Source organism: Cydia amplana, chromosome 5, assembly GCF_948474715.1.
Source record: "Cydia amplana chromosome 5, ilCydAmpl1.1, whole genome shotgun sequence".
Classification (NCBI taxonomy): domain Eukaryota; kingdom Metazoa; phylum Arthropoda; class Insecta; order Lepidoptera; family Tortricidae; genus Cydia; species Cydia amplana.
Window position 1 is genome coordinate 20,728,462 of NC_086073.1, and position 21,848 is coordinate 20,750,309.

The 21,848-nt window shown below is 36.0% G+C and overlaps 1 protein-coding gene across 1 annotated transcript; it reads left to right on the top strand.

The window, feature by feature from the left end:
• The first annotated feature begins 8,039 nt into the window (after nucleotides 1-8,039).
• Nucleotides 8,040-11,342, top strand: LOC134648155 (uncharacterized). The gene is made up of 2 exons (XM_063502634.1): nucleotides 8,040-9,033; nucleotides 9,997-11,342. Coding segments are annotated over exons 1-2 (819 nt in total). The 5' UTR covers nucleotides 8,040-8,216; the 3' UTR covers nucleotides 9,999-11,342.
• Nucleotides 11,343-21,848: the final 10,506 nt, after the last annotated feature.

Here is a 21,848-nt window from a genome sequence, read left to right on the forward strand (position 1 = left end):
CTCCATCCTACCATTATAAAAAGATGTCCCAAAATGTCCATTCCATTACGTCACGTTTTTAGTATGAGAAAATTTTTCACTTGTATGTAACGTGACGTAGTGGAATGTACAATTTTCATACAAAATTTTGGGACAATTTTTTTATCATTAGGATTGATATGCTAGTGATTCTGAGTTGAAAGAACCCAAAAACACCAGGATCTGGGAGAATCGGGTTTTCAATATCTATTTTAGAAAACGCCCAAATACCCATCTACCTGGTATTTACCCGTATCTACCCAAATGGACGGGTAGATTCATTTCTTATTGCACATGTCGAGTTGTGTTAAAGTGGAGATATAAACCGAGTTAATGGTTGTAATTAATGTGTGTCATTTAAAATGAAAAGGTTTAGTGAAACCTGTAGTTGAAACTAAGGATTTTTAGTACACTTTTGATAAATATTAAAAAAAGACCGTCATAAGAGTATTTTTTTTAGATTTTAGTAAATTATCATACTTATACGTTGATAATACACATTCGAACTTCAGTCGGCGCGGGGTGTGGTTGGGGGGAGGGGGGTAAAAGTGAACTTTTTCATATTTCTTGGAATCTGTCATTAATATCGAAAAGGGTTGTATGTACAAACTAAAGTACACAGAATTTTCTACAAAAAAGGTTATATACATTTTTGTCCTAAAACTAACTGTATTTGACTTATGAGCCTCCCAAGTTCAAAATCAAAATCAAAAATCAAAATATATTTATTGTATGGTTATGGGTTTACAAAGGTGGTACAAAATTTTCATGTTCTCCATATCCTGCCTTACAAAGGCGTACAATATTTAGTAAGTTGTCTTAGAACTACTTTTAACATTAACAGTTACATAGATAGACATATCATTAAATTGTAGGTACTTAATAACTAGCTAACTTTGTAAAAAGTCATTTATGCTATAAAAGCAATGTTTGATTAGCCAATCAAACAATCTTTTTTTGAAGGGTAATGATGCGAATTTTTTAAGGTCTGTGGGAAGTTTATTAAATATCTTTATACTCATACATATAACGCTTTTTGAAAATAGTGCCGATTTAGGGTTAGCGCGTATTATATCGTACATGTATTTGGTTCGGATTGGTTGAGTACTAGATTTTTTTACAGGAAACAAATCTGGATTATTTTTTACAAATATGCAGATTTCATATATATAAAGTGATGGGAAAGTAAGTATCCTGTTATTGATGAAATATGATCTACATGATTCCATTTGATTGATACCGTAAACGGAACGAATGCATTTTTTTTGTAATGTAAAGATTCTATCTTTATTGCTGCTGTTTCCCCACATTATTAGTCCGTAACGCAGATTTGACATTATATATGAGTGGAAGGCAAGTAAGGCTGTTTGTTCTGATGATATATTTTTTAGTCTACGTAGAGGGTATATGAATTTGGCTAATTTGTTTAAAATATGCTCTGTATGGTGGTGCCAGTTACTATAAGTATCAATTATTATGCCTAGAAATTTAATTTGGTTAACGTTTTCTAGCTCACAACCCTTATAACTAATCTTTGGTTGGACTTGTTTGCCCTGTGGCGAGTAAAACTCCATTAGCTTAGTTTTTTGTAAATTTACTTGAAGGTTATTAGTTTCCATCCAAACATTAACATCATGAAACACATTATTGATTTCTGTCTCATAGTTTTCAGTCTCATCACTACGAATAATTATGGAACAATCATCAGCAAAAAGTAGTATTTTATGTTTTGTTATAACCGGTAGGTCATTGATATAAATCAAAAACAGTAACGGACCAAGAATGCTGCCTTGTGGTACTCCATACATTACTTTTTTATATTCAGACCTGTAGCTGTTGAATGTATTATTTATTTGGCAATGTGCTTGAATTTCAGTACACTGGTATCGGTTTTGGAGATATGACTTTAACCATGAATAGCAATTTCCTCGTATCCCACAGGCATATAATTTATCCAGAAGCCTTTTGTGACACACTCGATCAAAGGCTTTGGACATATCCATAAATATAGCAGATACAGGAGTCCTGTCATCTCTACATTGACTGACAATTTTTACAAGCTCGTATACAGCTAAAGCCGTAGTTTTGTTTGCTCGAAAGCCAAATTGTGTATTGATAAGTATAAGTTGTGACACTGCACAATTTTTTTTCTTATCATTCATAAGTAGTCTTTATTTTCATCTTTCTAATGTATATTAAAAGCGTTATAAAACATTTCCGAAAGCCAGGGAATGATTTTAGACGATATTCATAATTTGATGTTAAAATCGAACTTCACCTCATAGCAACCTTTTCGTAATTAGTTTGAACATACATTTTATGTAACATTATAAAAAATTACTTAAATTAATCTTATTTATACTCACATACCATTAAACACATCAAATTTAGAAGAAAAATGAAAATACCCGCGTATTTACCCGCGGGTAGGTAAATATCGGGTACCCGCTCTCGGGTAATTACCCGGGTAGTTACCCATCTCTACCTGCATTACAATAGATATAACATGTTTAAGGCCCCGTGGGTTTAGGTTTTGTATACTTTGTAAATATTTAGTTTTAAGTTAAATAAGATTCTCATATACCTAAGTAAATTGTAAAAATTCTTTTGAGAAGTAAAGATCTTTGAATTTAAATGTTGAAAAAAGTAATCGACGAGTTCAACCAAAAATAAAATTGCGTAGGTATTTTTGGAAACAATTTTCATATTTTTTAGCTTTTGTGCAAAAAATGTTATGAATTTTTAAGGTGCGTTTTAGACCTATGTTCTAAATACCTAGGAACTCCGTGCACACTAAAAGAGGCAATTAGCAACCTGGAATCATTGCTAGGCTTCATGGAGGAGCTGGGGTGGTTAGAGTAGCGCTAGGTTTTGCGCAAAATAGGCACAATAGTTGTCGATTTGCGGAAAATGCCCAGAAGCACTAACTAGACCTATGTTCATGATTTTTTTCTATCGAGTGAAATTCAAGAAATCAGCTAGTTTTCTAATCGATGAAGTAAGAAAAAGCCCTCAAGATTGTATGTGCATAACTTGCATAAGCACAACCAAGCTGAAACTAAACAAAACAAAAATTTGAAGATATATATTTTTTATTGCTAAATATTTATTAAAAATTTCACACATATTACATAAAATAAGGTACATCAATGACAAAACACATGTTGTGTTTTATGGCTACAATATTATAGGCCCAACGTCACGTTACTACTATTTTTTATATTCGATTAAAGTAACAAAAATATAGTTGGTCAAACCAATTTGTCAGTAAATACGAACAAAAAAAATATACTCATCCTTTTTTTTGGGTGCTATTACTAGTGTAAAACAAAGATAGTATGACAGAGTCTATGTTTGAGATGAGACAGTCCCTTGACACACTATAGTTTCATTTCATTAAATTTTTCATTCCTATACCTTTTACACCTTTTGCAACAAATCTCTTTAAAAGATTTTCTACTTCGGAATCCAGCCAAGCCAGCAATATCATTGGCCCTCAAAAATAAAATTTTATAGTCTCATTGCCGACTCGTTGCTTTGTTACTAGGAAAATATGAAACTTGTTCAGACTTATTGGTTTTCTAAATTACAAGCTATACTATAGTATGAAAGCACTTTAAATTTATTAAAGTAGGAATTTAATTAGAAGACCAAATTTATTACGTTTTTGAGACGTTTTTATATTTACTTGATGTTATTAGTTCTTACGCCTACTTTGGTTAAAATTTATATTAAAATTCTCGTAATATAATCTGGAACACTCTTAACTGATGGTACATTATGTAACTTATTATGTATCCATATATTATGTTCCATTATGACACCCTGTGCAATGATAAGCACATTACGTGACTATGCCGAAAAAAAGGGCCATATGTACTGTAAAACGTTGTACGATACTCGTACGAATAGGTAATTCGAACTCGTGTTGATTCAAAATACGACCAGAAGGAAATTTATCGCCACTCGTTCCGAATTTCTCTGTGTGTTTCGCTCTGTGTAATTGATGTTGCACTTGTATGTTAATTAATAAATAATAGTAGTAGTAGTAGGTAGTTCTTCTGGTAGGAAAATTATGAAATGTACCTACTTATTTCATAATTTTCCTACCAGAAGAACTATCTACCTACTTTCCTGTCAGAAGAAGCAATCGCGTACCTGGGAAGGGCGAAATTCTATCTATAAGTTTTATTTTTATATGTCAATCCAGTGACATGTACATATGCCATAGGATAAATAAATAAATAATTTTCCTGGTTTTGTCTTTAGACTATAATATGGGTATTGATTCTATTTGAAGTCGTCAACTATTATACCTACGTGGGTAAACACTTGATTGTTTGCTCTCGATTTGCGCATCTAATGTTAGCTTAGTAATTATCTAGAATCTCAAGTTCATGCGACCAGCTGTGGAAGTGTGGATATTAATTAAAGGGAACCACAATCACAGTCTGCTGCTGGGGGTGGTAATAAACATTAGTTTATGGTAACTGTTTCACTGACATTATTACAGTAAATATTGAATTTATGTTTGCTATTGTTAGTTTTGCCTTGTGGGCTTAGGCTAATCAAATTGACTCGTTCAAATTTACACTATCGTGAGACACCCTGAACCATATGTCTCACGAGTAAGGAATATTAAGTTAGTTATACCGTAAAATAATTTAAATTTTATAAGTTAAAAAGAATCTCGTCTGCACTTTCAAATTTCGTGTATTTTTTACGTAATTATAGGAAGCAAACGAGCAGACGAACCGCCTGATGGGAACCAGTCATCGCCACCCATGGACATAAGCAACATCAGAGGAGCCACTTATGCGTTTAATTTTAATCGAGTTATAAATAAGGAAGTGTGACCAAAGAAAAGAAAAAAATCTGCGTGTCCAAATAGCTTCTTTCGTCTTTCAAATAGCCTCAATCATCTTGCCCCATTTCCCTATCCCACTTAAGCGAACCAAATCCAAGAAAAACAAATGAACCGCGAGACAAAAGAACCCGGAACACTAAAACGCAATAACTTCATTATAATCCCGAGCAATGGCCCGCGCTGAATGTAGTGTCCAAAACACGCTTGGCCCTATGCCAGGGGTAAAACACTGGAATATAAACCTTAGGAACACAGAATTAAGGTTGATTTTAGATGGGCTGTTAAGATAGGTGATAATTTGAAAATTTGCTGCCTTAGGATTAGTAAGGGGAGGACTAGCGTTAGTGAATTATGGAGGTTTTTTGTTCGGCTTAGCTTTAAGTTCTCGGTGTAATTGGTGTTGAGCGCATACTTTACTTTAATTTGCTTTATGACAAGTACCTATTCCTTTTTTATTTTAATTATTTTAGCTTTACACAAGTCCGTGACGAGTGGCGGAAGACAGGGGAGACCTTTGTCAAGCAGTGGGACTCAAATAGTCTATTAAAAAAAAAACTTTAACATTTTATTACTTTATCTGCAAAAACGGAAATTTTGGGTTCGGATCTGGGTGTTTTAAATCGACACGGGTTGCGAATGACTTATTCACACATGTATCGTACAACGTTTTAGAGTACATAACATATGGGCTCTTTAAATTTTTGACATAGTTCCTTAATGTGCTAATTATTATTGCACTAGTGCGCAGCGGTAAAGTAGCACGATAATGTAAAATAAATTACGAATTATTATTTACGTGTTTTACAACTTCAAATCCCATTAACCCAACTAAATTTTGAACAAATAAGCATTTTCATCATATATTATAATATTTTAACAAAATTCATCCCATTTGCAAAGAGTTTATTTGTATTGCCTACATTTTCCAACACGAAGCGATGTTAAATCAATAAAAAACAGCAGCGGGCGCAGCATGGTTCCGTTTTTATCGCTTGTCACTATGCCCGTCTCTTTCTCACTTACATACTTGTTAGGACGTGACAGGCATGGTGACAAGCGATAAAAATGCGACCGTGCTACCGCCGCAGAGATGGGATCCAATAACGTCAATGTAAGTATTTAGATTTCCGAGTATAAAGAAAACGTAAAAAGTCATTAAGGGGCGTGTGTCGCGTGCACGTTAACACCGATGCTTAGGAGAGAAAGGTAATAAGCGACTAGGGGAGGGGAGCCTAAAGCGGGTAGGTGCTGTTTTATTGCGAAAGTCAAAGTATGCATAATATAATTATAATGAACACTCCTAAGTTTTTGTAAGTTCGGATCGAGCACTAATAAATAAATATAAAAGAAATAAAAACAACATTGTAAAGACGCCGACTTAATCATAAGATGTATGGCTTATAAAATAAATAAATATAATAATAATATTTATCTATTTTAAAAAATATTATGATTTATTTATTTTATTTATAAAATAAATAAGATTAAAAAAAAACATTGTAAAGACAATGTGAGTTTCCATAGTAATAATTATGTTTAAACTGACAATGAGAAAATAGGTCTACAATTATTATTTGAATAAATATAACCTGAAAATATTTTTTATAACAGCATACACCACTAAATTCTCAAATTTATTTTGTCAGGGAGATGCTATGCTCGTTTATTATATAGTGCTTTCCAGTTTTAGGCTATATGGTAGTGCGGTTTTTTAAGAGCGTTCATTCTTTTAATTCTTTTATTATGTACTCCTTAACACAATCTTTTTGTCTTACCAAAGTTCGATAACTCTTCAGTGTTTGTAAAACCAAGTCCTTCGCCGTTCACTTACCCGCTTTAGGTTACCCTCCTCCATGTTTTAGCAATAACGAAATGATACAAACAAAGCACAGAGTACTTAAATCGAAGTGTCATTGACTGGGAATCAAGGTGTATTTTATTATTATCGATATATCAACGATTATTTGAGTTTCATCGATATAACAACACCGTACCTCGTGATTATATTTTGCGCCCTGAAAGACGATGTCTGGTGATATTTGGCGACTGGTCTGGCCTAGTGGGTAGTGAAGCCTGTGCTGCCTGTGAAGCCACGGTCCTGGGATCGAATCCCGGTCTGCATTTATTTGTGTGATGAACACAGATATTTGTTCCCGAGTCTTGGGTGTTTTCTATATATTTATGTATTTGTATATTATATATATCGTTGTCTGAGTACCCACAACGCAAGCCTTCATGAGCTTACTGTGAGACTTAGTCAATCTGTGTAAGAATGTCCTAGTATAATATTTATTATTTATTTATTTATTTATCTATTTGCTAGTTAAACCACAAAATAACTTGTCGTCGTAAAGTCGTGTCGCTTACGGCATTTTCCATCATACACCGACAGCGAAATGGCGTGAGAGTCAGAAATAAAACAGCAAACGAGTTCATTTGGTCGTAATCAAAGTAATCAAACTGTTAATTGGGTAGCTAAACGTCGCGCTCACCAATGTCACGACGACAACACTTCTTTTCAGAAAAAAAGCGGCCAAGTGCGAGTCGGACTCGCCCATGAAGGGGATTTTGACGTATTAAAAAAAACTACTTACTAGATCTCGTTCAAACCAATTTTCGGTGGAAGTTTGCATGGTAATGTACATCATATATTTTTTTAGTTTTATCATTGTAGTAACTAAACGCTGTCTGCTCCGGTCCCCCCTCTCTTGGGATATAGACATTGTACTAGTAAGATGTGCTCTCATCATTTATTACAATAAATAATAGTAAACTGTTTTAGTATTGGTATTAATTAATTACCGGATACAAATAAACCCATTAGAGCATCAGATATTACACTGGCGACGAGAAGGTTACGGATCGACGTGAAACTGTACGTATTTTTAACATCTCGCAATTAGAGGTTATCATCATTCAAAACGTCACCACGGAGCAGTTGACAGTAAATGTGAAGGAAACCGGTCGGTAAAGCAGAGCAATCAGAACGTACATTCTAGCAATATCAAAACGCAAACGTCAAACGACACTATACGTCATATGTCACAACTCTGTCGGTAAAACAGACAATACAGACGGCAATGGCAACCATCTTGCTTGCTACTGTTACTACGCACAACTGAAGGTGAAAATCAACAAGTTTAGTGACATAATGTCCCTCGAAGAATTTAAATTAAAAATTGCAAGTGGTCAAACGTCGTGGATTCAGGAGTTACCAAAAGATACATTATCACAACTCATAATACAGTTAGAATTACCGACAGGCCCAAATCCAAGTATCGACGATTTGCGGAAAGTGCTTCGGGACCACGTTAAAACAAAAAAAAATAAAATGACACACCAGTCAACGCTCCCTATTACTAGCTTAGAAAATTTCAGTGGTGGAAATTGGAGAAGTTATGAGGAGCAACTCAATTGTTACATGTTATTGCATGATATCTCGGAAGACAAAAAGGTTCCGCTCTTAATAACGAAATTAACAAGTAACGTGTATGACACATTGTCAGGGTTATGTGCCCCAGATATACCAATTAAAAGTACATATGAGGATCTATGTAAAAAACTGCAAGAATTTTATCACCCCAAAATAAATCTAGCAGTGCACAGAGCGAGATTCATGGACAGGAAACAAGAAGAAGGAGAAACGATAAAAGAATACCTGTTAGCTGTTCGCAAACTGGCTAAAGACTGCGATTTCAAGGATGTAGATGAACATTTAAAAGAAAGACTGTTGAATGGCGTTCACAACGAGACAATCAGATATGAAGTATTGAAGATGGCCGATGCGACTCTGGCAAAGTTAACAGCAGTGGCGGAGACAGCAGAGATGGCTTTTAAACTATCGGCCAAGCCAGTTGATGTGTTCAAGCTCTCAACGGATCGTGGGAAAGTGAGTCTACAGCCTCAAAAAAAGCGGCAACAACAACAACAACAGTCAAAGTGCCTGTGTTGCGGCAAGACAGGACATTGGAAGGATCAGTGCACCTTGCGCTTTAAGTACTGTTCGGAATGTGGCAGGAAGGGACACATATTTAGGCTATGCCCCCTAAAGAAACCAAACCTGAAAACTGTGGTTTGCTCCGAAGAAAAAGAAGATGTTTGTGAAACTAATGAACTAGATGACATGTATCAGACGCTTAATTTGGGATGTAAGTTATTTAAGAAAATACCATCTATGTTTTTAAAGCTAAAAATGGAAGGGATTCCATTTGAGTTTGAAGTGGACTCGGGTTCAGATATAACTACAATGAACAAAAGTGACAGAAATAAATTTTTCCCACAAATCAACATAGAAAACTCTAAAATGACTATGATCAATTTTGACCAGTCCATTTCAAAGCCAATTGGATTATTAAAAAATTTGAATGTGACATTTAATGAATCAAAATTTGAGGATATGACACTCATAGTTGTAGAAGATGGGTTACCAAGGGTTATAGGAAAAGATTGGTTAAAAAAATTACATTTATGGCCGTTTAAACTACAACAAAATATTAATGTATGTACTAATGTTCCAACTAAACAGGCCTATCTAGATAAAATAAAAAAAGAGTTCCCTATTGTATTCGAACCGGGCTGGGGTAATTTTAAGAAGGCAAATATAACTCTAAAATTAAAACCAAATACCAAGCCAAAATTTTTGCCAGCTAGAAATGTGCCATTTGCGTTAAAATCCAAGGTCGAAACAGAAATAAATAGGCTGTTAACAAATGGTCGCATTGCTCCAATCGAGTTCAGCGACTGGGGTACACCAGTTGTACCAGTTATGAAGGGTGATGGCTCAGTGCGCCTCTGTGGGGACTACAAAGTAACTTTGAACCCTAACCTAGAAATAGACCATTTTCCACTCCCGACAATAAATGACATACTGTCAAATTTCGAAGGAAATAGTTGTTTTTGTGAGCTGGATTTGAAAGAAGCTTACCTTCAAGCACCACTTGATCCAGATTCACAAGAACTAACTACAATAGTGACTGAAAAGGGCATATATAAGTATTTATATCTGCCCTATGGAGTCAGTACGGGGCCGGGATCTTTTCAGCGCCTAATTGTTCAGTTGTTGTCGGGACTGGAAGGTGTGAAGGTTTATATAGATAATGTTTTCATTGCAGGAAAAACAATAGAAGAAGTAAATTCAAGATTAAAATCTGTATTGCAACGCTTCACAGAGGCAGAGTTGAAATTAAAAATATCAAAGTGCAAGTTTTTTGAAGAACAACTAACAGTATTTGGATATCATGTATCAGGTGAAGGGATCAGCGTAATTAAAGAAAATATTGAGCCCTTATTAAAAGCACCCCAACCCGAAAATATGAAAATGTTACGTTCCTTTTTAGGAAAGGTAAATTATTATAATCGATTTTTAAAAGACATGGCCACAATACTACAGCCTTTGTATAATTGTCTTAAGAATGAAATTTTTTGTTGGAGCCCTGAATGTGACAACGCTTTTTTAAAAATAAAAGAAGCTTTAACAAAAACAGTCACTTTATCTCATTACAGCAATGAACTGCCAATAATTTTAAGCTGCGATGCCTCGGACTGTGGGGTGGCCGCTGTTCTTTCTGTGAGATCTGAGGATGGTGTAGTGAAACCAGTAGCCTATGCCAGTAAAAAATTGACAGATACCCAAATAAAGTACCCAACCATAGAGAAGGAAGCATATGCTATAATCTTCGGAATAACTAAATTTTACGAATATTTGTTTGGACGAACATTCGAGTTACAAACCGACAATGCTGCGTTGGTTACTATATTTGGCCCTAAAAAGGGTATACCAAAAATGGCGTGTAAAAGATTACAGCACTGGGCTATATTCTTGTCAGGGTTTAACTACACTATCCAACATATAAAAACAGATTGCAACCCCGCAGACTATTTGTCTCGCAACCCCACGCCAGACAATAGTACCTTTAGCCATCCAATATTAGACAGTAGTGAATTAAGTGTGTTAAAATTCTTGTCATTATCAAATTTTGAAAATGTAAATTGGAAAATAGTGGAACAAGAAACAAAAAAATGTACTACTCTATCAACTGTAATGAGATATTGTACTGATGGCTGGCCTGATAAAGCAATGTTAAATGAAGAATTAAAATCCTTTCATGAAAAACAAAATGAAATAAGTATTGATCAGGGCTGCTTACTGTGGGGCACACGAGTAATAATTCCAAAAAGTCTGCAGAATTTAGTAATGAACGAGTTACATGCAAGCCATTTTGGAATAAATAGAATGAAACAAATTGCTAGGTCATATTTTTGGTGGAAAACTATAGATAAGGATATCACAGATATAACAAACGCATGCATGATTTGTTTAGAAAACAGAAAGGCCCCCGAAAAGGTACCGCTAACGCCCTGGCCACCGGCCCATACAGTTTGGGAACGTTTACATGCGGATTTTCTTGGACCTTTCTGTGGTAAGATGTTTTTGGTGGTGATAGATAGTTTTGCAAAGTGGCCAGAAGCATATTATGTGATGCCTAATATAACGGCAACTACTACACTAAAAGTTTTTAAGTCACTATTTGCTCGGTATGGTTACCCGCTCCATTTGGTGGTGGATAATGGGACAACATGGACGAGTACTGAATTTAAAGATTATTGTAAAAGTAAAAACATAAAAATAAGTTATACCCCACCTTATTACCCGGCAACGAATGGAGCTGCCGAACGCTTTGTACAGACTTTTAAAAGCCATGTAAAAAAAATTATAGTCGGTGGAAAGTCACTGGAAGACGCAATAAACTTATTTTTAGTGGATTATCGAACAAGTGTAAATAGAGCCACTGGTGTCAGCCCCTCAAAACTAATGTATCAGCGGGAGTTAAGAACAAGATTTTCTTTACTTAGACCACAGCCAGTAAGTGCTAGGTTGCAAATTAATAATGAAAAACTAGTGGAGTTCAGTAAGGGAAATCGAAACGTGACTTTTGAGGTAGGGATGAAAGTCATGGTTAGAGATTATAGAGATAAAAAACAAAAGTGGATTGCGGGAGAGATCAAGGAGTGTCTGACACCAGGGGTTACATATTCGGTAAATGTGGAGGGGAGAACCGTAAAACGCCATGTTAACCAAATGTTAGCTATAAGTAATTAGTGTAACTTAAGTGTTTGCTGTAAGTTAAGTGTTTTTATAAATGGGCTGGGGGAGAGTTGTAGTAACTAAACGCTGTCTGCTCCGGTCCCCCCTCTCTTGGGATATAGACATTGTACTAGTAAGATGTGCTCTCATCATTTATTACAATAAATAATAGTAAACTGTTTTAGTATTGGTATTAATTAATTACCGGATACAAATAAACCCATTAGAGCATCAGATATTACAATCATTCTCTTATTTTAGAAGTTACAGGGGGCGGGACACACATTTTACCACTTTGGAAGTGTCTCTCGCGCAAACTATTCAGTTTAGAAAAAAATGATATTAGAAACCTCAATATCATTTTTGAATACCTATCCATAGATATCGTACACGGGTTTGATGAAAAAAAATATTTGAGTTTCAGTTCTAAGTATGGGGAACCCCCAAAATTTATTGTTTTTTTTTCTATTTTTCTGTGAGAATCTTAATGCGGTTTACAGAATACATCTACTTACCAAGTTTTAACAGTATAATTCTTATAGTTTCGGAAAAAAGTGGCTGTGACATACGGACGGACAGACAGACGGACAGACGGACAGACGGACAGACAGACAGACAGACAGATATGACGAATCTATAAGGGTTCCGTTTTTTGCCATTTGGCTACGGAACCCTAAAAATGGCTTTCATTTTATGATGTTTTCGCCAAAGTTAATAAAAGTCACTTGTAGAGCAAGGCATTGTCCGGTAGTTGCTTTTAGGCCCACTTGCACGATCCCACTAACCCGGGGTTAAGCGGTTAAACCGTTAAACAAGTGTCAAATTGTACTGGTAACCATGGTAACTCCAGGTTTAACCTGTTAATAGCTGGACTTTACGACATATAGTCACTATAGGCATAGGTAGGGTCGGTTCTGTATTCAAGTAAAGCAAGAATAATGATATTGAATGAATGACAGATTGAGTGAGTGAGTGAATGTATTTATACAATGAACGAATGAATGGAATGTAGACTTGGATTTTTGTAGTATACCAACAGCCACGATGGATTCCCAGGAATTGACTGAAGAATAGTTAGACGCGTTTCAAGACTAATTCATTCATCAGCTACACATTTCTATGTGTACCACAAAACAAAAAAGAGTGCAAATAGGTAATGTACCAAATATCCGCAAAATTTGTAGTTATTAGCCTTGAAACAAAAGAACATTTTAGGTATAGAAAATAATCTCGTTGTCACTTTCACACAAAAATCCCTTGAAATCATTACAAATGAAACATTACCTCGAGACGGCACCAGCTTTAAATCTTTTATTTTACTTTTTAAGCAGGTAAGTTTAACACGGAGAAATCCTTTCCCTGCCGTTTTGTACCTTTTTCGGTACAAATCCAGCTTTTCTCGCCTGTCCTCGGCAAAAAGAAGGTGTTTTACGACACCGAGGTTTCCATTTGTCTTCTGGACTGGAGTGGCATTCTGACTTCAAAAATACATTGTGATCGGGTATAAGGGTATTTTGTTAAAATTGGCACACTGCGCTTTTTTTATTTTAAAAAAATATGACATTTCTAGTGTAAAAAATTGCCCCAAGGTTTTTCCATGCGAGACTAATATCCGATCAAAATCAAAAATTGTCTTTTTACGATTTTGATTACTTAATTCTTGTCTACAAGTCAAAAATGGTATTGCATAACGTCTACCGATGGACAGTTAAGATGTTGCTGGTTGTACCATTGGAATCTTATTTTAATTTGATATAAGTCTTGTCGTGTAGGCCTCTCGTTCGCACTTATTGACGACAGGATTCTGATTTCATTTCGTCCATCAATCGTGTCAAAACGAGATTAAAACCATAACAAACTGTTAAATCAGAATTGGCATCATTTTTTGAAGTGAAGACTTCTTTAGCGGCGCTGTGCACTTTTTGAGGTGGAGAAAAAATGTTAAACTCGAGACAGCGTAAGACAATCACGTGACCGTAAGATAACCACTCATTTAGACCATATAGACTCATATAGACTCATTTTATTTAAATCAATAAAGAAAAACTCAATGACATTACATGTAACTGTTTTTCATGTAATGTCATTGAGTTTTTCTTTATTGATTTAAATGCCATCTAGTGAGTTTCGCTCTAACTGGTATTAATATAACTCGAGTACTAACAGTGATGTGCTTAGGGATTTCAAGTAATTAACACTAACGCTAGATGGCGTTAACCTCAATTATACATAGTGCTTTTTGCACTAGTCATTGAGTTTTACTTCTGCCGGCACTCCTTGAGTGCAACCCGTTGTTTTTTTATACTATAACAAACGCTATACCTGCCTCTCTAAAAGCTTACACCACCTCCGCTCTGTCGGGTAAAAACTGCAAATAAAATGACACGTAGCGGTTGCAGAATAAAAGGCGTCACGACGCATCTGCATTTCAATGCAACGCTCAAACGAAGTGCACTCTGCACTATCCAATATTGCTGAATAAACTAATATACCTAGTCAAAGGAAAATTTACATTTTAGTCCGCAGATGTTCTTGATTTAATAATAACTGCGCTTTTCGAGTGTATCTTGGCAGTCAATATGAGTGTACGTTTAATATTACTGACTGGATTAAAGTACCTCTTGGATTCATACACTTTACAATTATGATTTTTATGCCAAAATCGAAACCCAGACAGACACTAGCCCTGCCGAGGTCTGGGCTTCGATTTTGACCATCAATATAATTTCAGGGCAGCCAAAAAGTTCGAAAGTTTTTTGGCCGAACCCGAGCCATCGGCAAAATATATTTTTCATTATAAATTGAAATAGAGTGAAAGAAAAAGAGAAAGTGACCAAATCCATGCGAAACTGAAACTTCGATCGAACACTATAGATCGGATACATATAGGTATTTTTTATGTTCAATAAGTTAAATTTTTACGATGATAGATTAGACGAGAAACATTCATGTTTTAGTTGAAGTAGCTATACCTTTAAAGTTCTGTAATATTTCCTTAAGTCGGTAATATCAAAAGAGCGCTCAAGCGCAGCATCACAATACCTCCATATTTGGATTTACGCGCTGTTTCTCAGCATAAAACACGAGACTTTATGTACGAGGGAGTAAACATTTTATTGTTCGGTTGTAGACTTTTGGCAACTTTGGGTATTTTTATTATAATTCATTTGCGTCTAATTATTCAAGGATCTTATCCACATGGATGTGAACAAACATCGTGAATGTTATGTGTCGACCGAGTGACATCCCTAGAGTGTGCATGTGCAAAAACCCAACTTTGAAGGTAATTTTAAAACTTAATTTTATTAGACGCGATTTAGTGCCGTTTTCGTAAGTAACAATGTGCAAAAATTGTAAAAGTTAAATTAGTTTATTTTTCTGTTTTTAATAACTTCGGTGGAGCTCGAACAACCGAGATCAATCAATATTCAGCGGTCGATGGTAACTCAGTGGCGTAATGTCTGTTACTTCTCTTTTCACTATGTCTGTGACAAAAGAGACATCAATTTCTATCGGTGTCTCGTGGCCCATACGTCATCCGAGTAGATAAAGCAAGTTATTTTCGTCGGGAAGCCAATTCGAACATATTTTTTTAATATAATATCAAAATGATATATCTTTTAGTTATTATTTGCGCATGCATTTTCAACGTACCTACATGGATTGACGCAAAGGCAAAAATCACATCATTTAGATGTTTGGATGTGAAAACGTCGTTCGAATTGGTCTTCAAGTTATTTTCGTCAGGATGGGTGTTAAATTTAAGTAGATTTGTTTGTGGGTAGGTATTGAATATGAAATGTATTATGATAAAACGTACCATCAAATCAGTTTTTAAACTTCTTTCGTTATGATTTTGCGATCACTGTCAAAATTTATATAGAAAATGACGAACAGCTAAGATCTCCGCACCGACTTTTGACGTAACAAGTATGGAAAGCCATTACGGACGTCACAATTTATAGTATTCTAACGTTTATGAAATGAAAAAAGTCAAAATATGTGCTTGGTCTGACTTGTTTTAGATTCAGAGCAAGCAAGCGAATCAATTCGAATAATGCAATACCAAAACGCGACAAAATGTAACTCATGTGACTTCATCGTTTGAACTCCACACAATGCGTTTAGAACCATTTTCATTAGTACGGGAATTTCATACCGTAACAATGGCGCATTGACAAAGCAAATGCCGCTAATACAGGCATAGCTCCGATACATTTTACGCATCGTTTCCAATCGGTCCGTATAATCTGTAAGCCTGACCAGTGCTTTAGATATTTTGTAACAACTAGGTATGCTTACGATATGTAAAAGAAGCCGTTAACATTAGAACGGAAATATTACTTTGCTAATCCGTAAAATAATAACTAACCCGTACTTGCGTATTTTTGCATACAATTAATGCTGGAATTACTGATGCAAAATATGTATATCAAACCACCACCAAAAGTATAAAACATCCAACGGTTTCCATTGCCGTATTCCATACCGTCAATATAACCAGCATCTTTGGTGCTGCCTCTGCCTCGCTGAGAAAAAAATCCCATTAAAAACATTTGAAATTGCATTTATGAGCCTATCGAACCAAGCAGTCGGTAAAGTATATTACTGTTCATACGTTGCGTACGTAGGTTCGTACGTACATTTGTTGATATTGTATAAAGAAGTTAATCTTAATGAAATCACTTTAATGTGTGCTCGTTAAATCATTTTTTTTTCAGTGTAGAGAGGCGAAACGTGTTATAAGTACAGCGTAGATCAGTACGCTAGTACTTATGCGATTGTATCACGCAGGTAGGTATAGAATGGTTGGTTTTGTGGGTAACCATAGAGATGGATGGATTTTTTTTATTTTTTTTTAAACCGCAGACGAGATAAGATCTACTAATACCTGGCTAACATAGGCACATTGTATTTTAATTTTGTATTGGGTTGGAGATTCGAAAATAATCATCCTGGTTTTCAACTGAAAGACAAATGGGGACCTACTCATTTTTTGTAGACTCTATCTATAGTAGGTATATAAATTAAAGCCTGAGTTGTTTTAAAATTATCTTTGATAGATCGATTTGATAGAGTTAATTGCTATGCATGTTACGGCCTATTAAGTAGGTATAAATTTTTATATGTATGGAATCATTGGTCAAACAAAGAAATTATTATAATTATAATTATTCTATTGAGATTTAATTTACGTAGTAGAAATATTCATATTAATACGAACAAAAACTCGGTAATACCATGGACGCACTTATCATCACTTATAACCTTATTCCAATGCTGTAAGGACTAGAATACCCTGTAGTATGAACAACAAACACGTCAAAACTACGCCAAGTTCGTTCATAGTTTATACGCCGTCGAGAAAGGGAACGCTCCGGTAATTCCCTTACTTGACAAGTTAAACTCTTGCTGGAGTTGTAATGTATGTAAAAACTTCGTCGGAAATAGAAACAGGTTGAGACGTCGAAGTTAAACACGTACTGGAGACGGTTACAGAAATTTGCGTCGCTTGAGGTAAAAATCTTATACCTTTAAACGAGCAATTCTTGTATATTTATTTATTTATCTATATGTATATATATTTCAAGGATCTCGGAAACGGCTCTAAAGGCTTGGCCAAACACACGGCGCGACGCACCGCCGCGTCCGCGCCGCGTGATGCCGACGCGACGCGCGGGAACGCGGCGCGGCCGCGCGCCACCGCTCGCTGCCTAACGTCCGATCTAACTGATGTGACCCAGCGCGACGCGGCGGGCAGCCGCGTCCGCGCGGAGCAGGCGGCCTCGCCAAGGTGACAATCGCTTGCGCTTCGCTATCGAATCGCTTTGTGTCTCTCTATCACTCTTCCATATTAGTGTGACAGTGACAGTTGCGTTTCGTTCGCTACGGAGCGTTAGCGATTGGCATATTGGCTACGCGGCCAGCGCTGCGCACGCGCCGCGTGGACGCAAGGGGCCGCGCGGCGCGGGGCGCGACAGAAGCGGGGCGTGATACCGGCGGGACGCAGTCTGTTTGACGTCGGTAACCTGTTAGCATGTGCCGCGGTCGCGAGCGCGGACGCGGCGCTGCGTCGCGCCGTGTGTTTGGCCAAGCCTTAACGTTTTTGATGAAATTTGCTATATGGGGGTTTTCGGGGGCGAAAAATCGATCTAGCTTGCTCTTATCTCGAGCAAAACGCACTTTCGAGTTTTTATATGTTTTCCGAGCTTTGGTCGATCTCCCAGATATTTACATTAAATTGTTACTTATTCATAATACCTACTTAAGTAATTCAGAGCATGATTTTTTAGAACATACGGCGAAATTGCGCTTATATTATACAGAGTAGCGAACTCTAACTTTTCACCAAATTTCAACGAAATCTGCCTAAATAATAGACGAGAATGCTAAAATTAATTTATACCTACAAAAATGATAAAAACCTCAGTTTAAAAATACCTGAAAAAGGTCAATTTACCAACACAATCACGAAATTCAAACATTCCATCGTCGCAGCGTTTATTAATCTCATAAAAATGTTTGCCTTAAAAATCCCAATTAGCGAATCCCGAAATCAAATTAAAAACACTCGCAAGTTAATTAGGAGGAATTGATAAAAGTTGTGAGGCACCTACCTAATAGCATAGAGAAATATAGTAAGACAAGAGTGCTCACTCCATACATCAGGTTAGACTATTAATTTCAGTGTCTACATCTAGCATCGAGTAGCGGAACTATCAGTACTGCTACTTGACAATAGACGACCGGAAAGCCTTATTTCAACAGCATAAGACTTTCCGGTCGGTGCTACATCTATTGTCAAGTAGCAGTACTGATAGTTCCGCTACTCGATGCTAGATGCTAATAGTCTATTTGGTACTAAAACTGATGTATGGAGTGAGCAATCTATGTATTTTTTTCTCTATGCTAATAGTAGGATTTCCCGGCGATATTAGAATTATCCGGCTCAGCGCGGGCTTAATTACGTTGGGGATGTCCGGGCTTTTTAAATTTTCGCCATTGGCACTTGTTTGGCGATTATGAGGGAGTAATTAAATAGGTAGAATCCTCAATAACTTGTATAAAGAAACGAGTAAAATTTAATAATAATACGGCTCAACAGACATAAAATCATTTTATAATTCTTGACTCGAATACAATAATAATATATAAAAGGATACAAGTATGAAATTCGTAACACGACCCAAGGGAGTGTTTTAAATCGACACGAATTGCGAATTACCTACTCGCACGTGTAGCGTCATAGACTAGGAATCCTCTAGACTGAGTTTAGAGCAATTATTTCATGAAACCGATGCTGCCAAAAATACGGGGGTGCGGGGGGACGAGGTGAGCGAATCCCGTGCCGTGATTGGTCCGTTCAAAGAAACGGACCAATCACGGCACGGAATTGACTCGAAGATGGAGTAAAACTACCGTATAAGTGGCAGAGGGGGTAGCGTTACTATGCTCAGTCTAGAGGATTCCTAGTCTATGTGTAGCGTACAACGTTTTACAGTAGGTACATATGGCCCTTTAAATTTTGGACGTAGTTACGTAATGTGCTTATTGTAGCACAGGATGTCGTAATGCACCACCACAGAATGAACTGTAAAGTCGATTGTGAACTTCCTACCAATATGATATTTTAACATAACCTAATAATAGCTGACTCTCTTTATAATAAATTTACTCTGGTATTTCTATCACTCTTAGTTTCTGAGATACAGAAGGTACATAAATTCGAATAAAAAAGCGACAGAAAGTTTTGTATCCCGTTGTTGTAAACGTGAATCAATCAACACTGTTAAGAAGTTTTGTATGTTAAATGTCAAATTTTGTAACATTTCAATTTCTAGCAATGAAAACGAATAATAATATTTTTATGTCAATTTTCATGTTATTTAAGAGGTATTAAATAACAGTGTAACCGCTGGTTCGTGTGACTCTTAAATATTGAGCCTATACCGTTATAGCTGTCGGTTAAAAAGTACATTCAACTTTTTTGTTAAAATGCAGTAGCGAGTAACAAACCAAACAAATTACCATCACGCCAGCATAATTACCGTGGTTCATGTGAACCGTGTTATTAAATCAAACACGTAAATATTATAATTAGCAGAATGTTAGTTCAAGCGTGCTGGGTTACTCTGGAGATAAGCAAATTACATTTTAATCATGATTATTATTTTGGTAAAACGATAATGAGAACGTTATTTGATTTCATTGTTTGTAGATTTATATTTTGCACATTTAGAATAGAATCAGAAATCAGAAATCGTTTATTTGCGAACCATGGTACATAGTTAGAATAGAATAGAGATAATTATTTATTCGTAAGCACATACACAAAAGAGAAAATTATAAGAAACATAAAATCCCTGATATACCTGCCCTGTTACCGTGTCCAAAATAAGAGCTTTTGAATTTTTTTTTAAACATAGGATCGACAAAGTTCCACTAAATTCAAGCATTGATCGGGTTGATAAACCTACATACAAAACATATCCCTATACTATACAAACGAATACACATATATACTTTATTTTTCGTTAAGTTAAAATATAGTTGACATGTTGACAATAAGAAAAGTTTAGATAGGTACATATTCCTCCTCAATATTTCCCAAATTTACACAAAAACAGGCTAACGCTACATGACAGTCACCCCCCACTTTTCCGCATGGCTCGCCCCATTGTAAGGGCGCTTACATACAAATCGTCTAATGGTCTGTAAGCCAATGTTTGGTGTAGCGACGCCTTAGTTTCCTTTCTTCTTACCCTTTTTATGAATTATGTATTTCGCGGAATGTTTTTATTGGATAAAGGTCAAAGGAATACCTATTATGCTGTTATTTTAAGGGAAGCAAAGATAAACACTGCATTTAGTTTTAGATTACCTATACCTATTGTGCGAAGCATGTTCAATTGTTCATGATTCCTAGAACCTAGAGTACAAAATTGAATGACAGGTAGTTCTATAGAACTACTATACTATAGTCCTATAGGTAATACTGATAAGTTGATAACGTCCAGCTTCGTTTGTGACTGTAAATTATTTGTAAGTATTATCTGGGATCGATGCTAAAGTTTACACAAGGTGGTATTGATGTAGCTGCCCATATTTTGGCATTAGTGGCCACTATGCAGTCGGCAGTAATGCAGCCGTAATGTTGGTGTAGTCTGAATCCGGGCGGTATCTAAAACCTTTAATGATAGTAATAGGTTGTTATACACCGTGACAAGATAAACTTCCAAGAGATCAAGTTCTCAGACAGTACTTTCCAAAACGTTGACCCTGTCATACCGCTACGAAATAAAGTGCACGTTTCAGATTGCCAGGTGTTCGCGGCATCTTTTTATAGAGGTTAACCACGAGAACAAGTGCACATGCTATTATTTCGTTTACAGGCTTGCTGTCTCAGCTAAACCAGTATACAGTAACATTGCTGCGGACTGCATTGCGGCAAGAATGCTGCTGACAGCATCACTACCACCAATGCCAATTTGAATATTAATAAATATGTTAATTTCTAGATAAATTATTTTTCTGTACGTTTTCTGCTGCAATGCAGTTGGCTGCATAACGAAATTTTTATCTACTGGTTTTTACTCCCTGCAATTTTGCATAAGGTGAATTTGCCAATGTCGGTGTTGACTTTCTCACGTGATGAGAATGTTCAGTATAGGTATATTTTTGTATTTTTGGAAGGAATTACTGTAGAGTGTAGACTAAAGATAATCCCTCTATGCTATCTAGTATAAAGATAATCCCTCTATGCTATCTAGTATAGAGGGATTATCTTATAGGTCCTGTCATGGTAAATTTTATAATCACAGTAAATTACTGCCATCTATCGACACACCACTAAAACTCAAAATGAAAATGTATAAAACT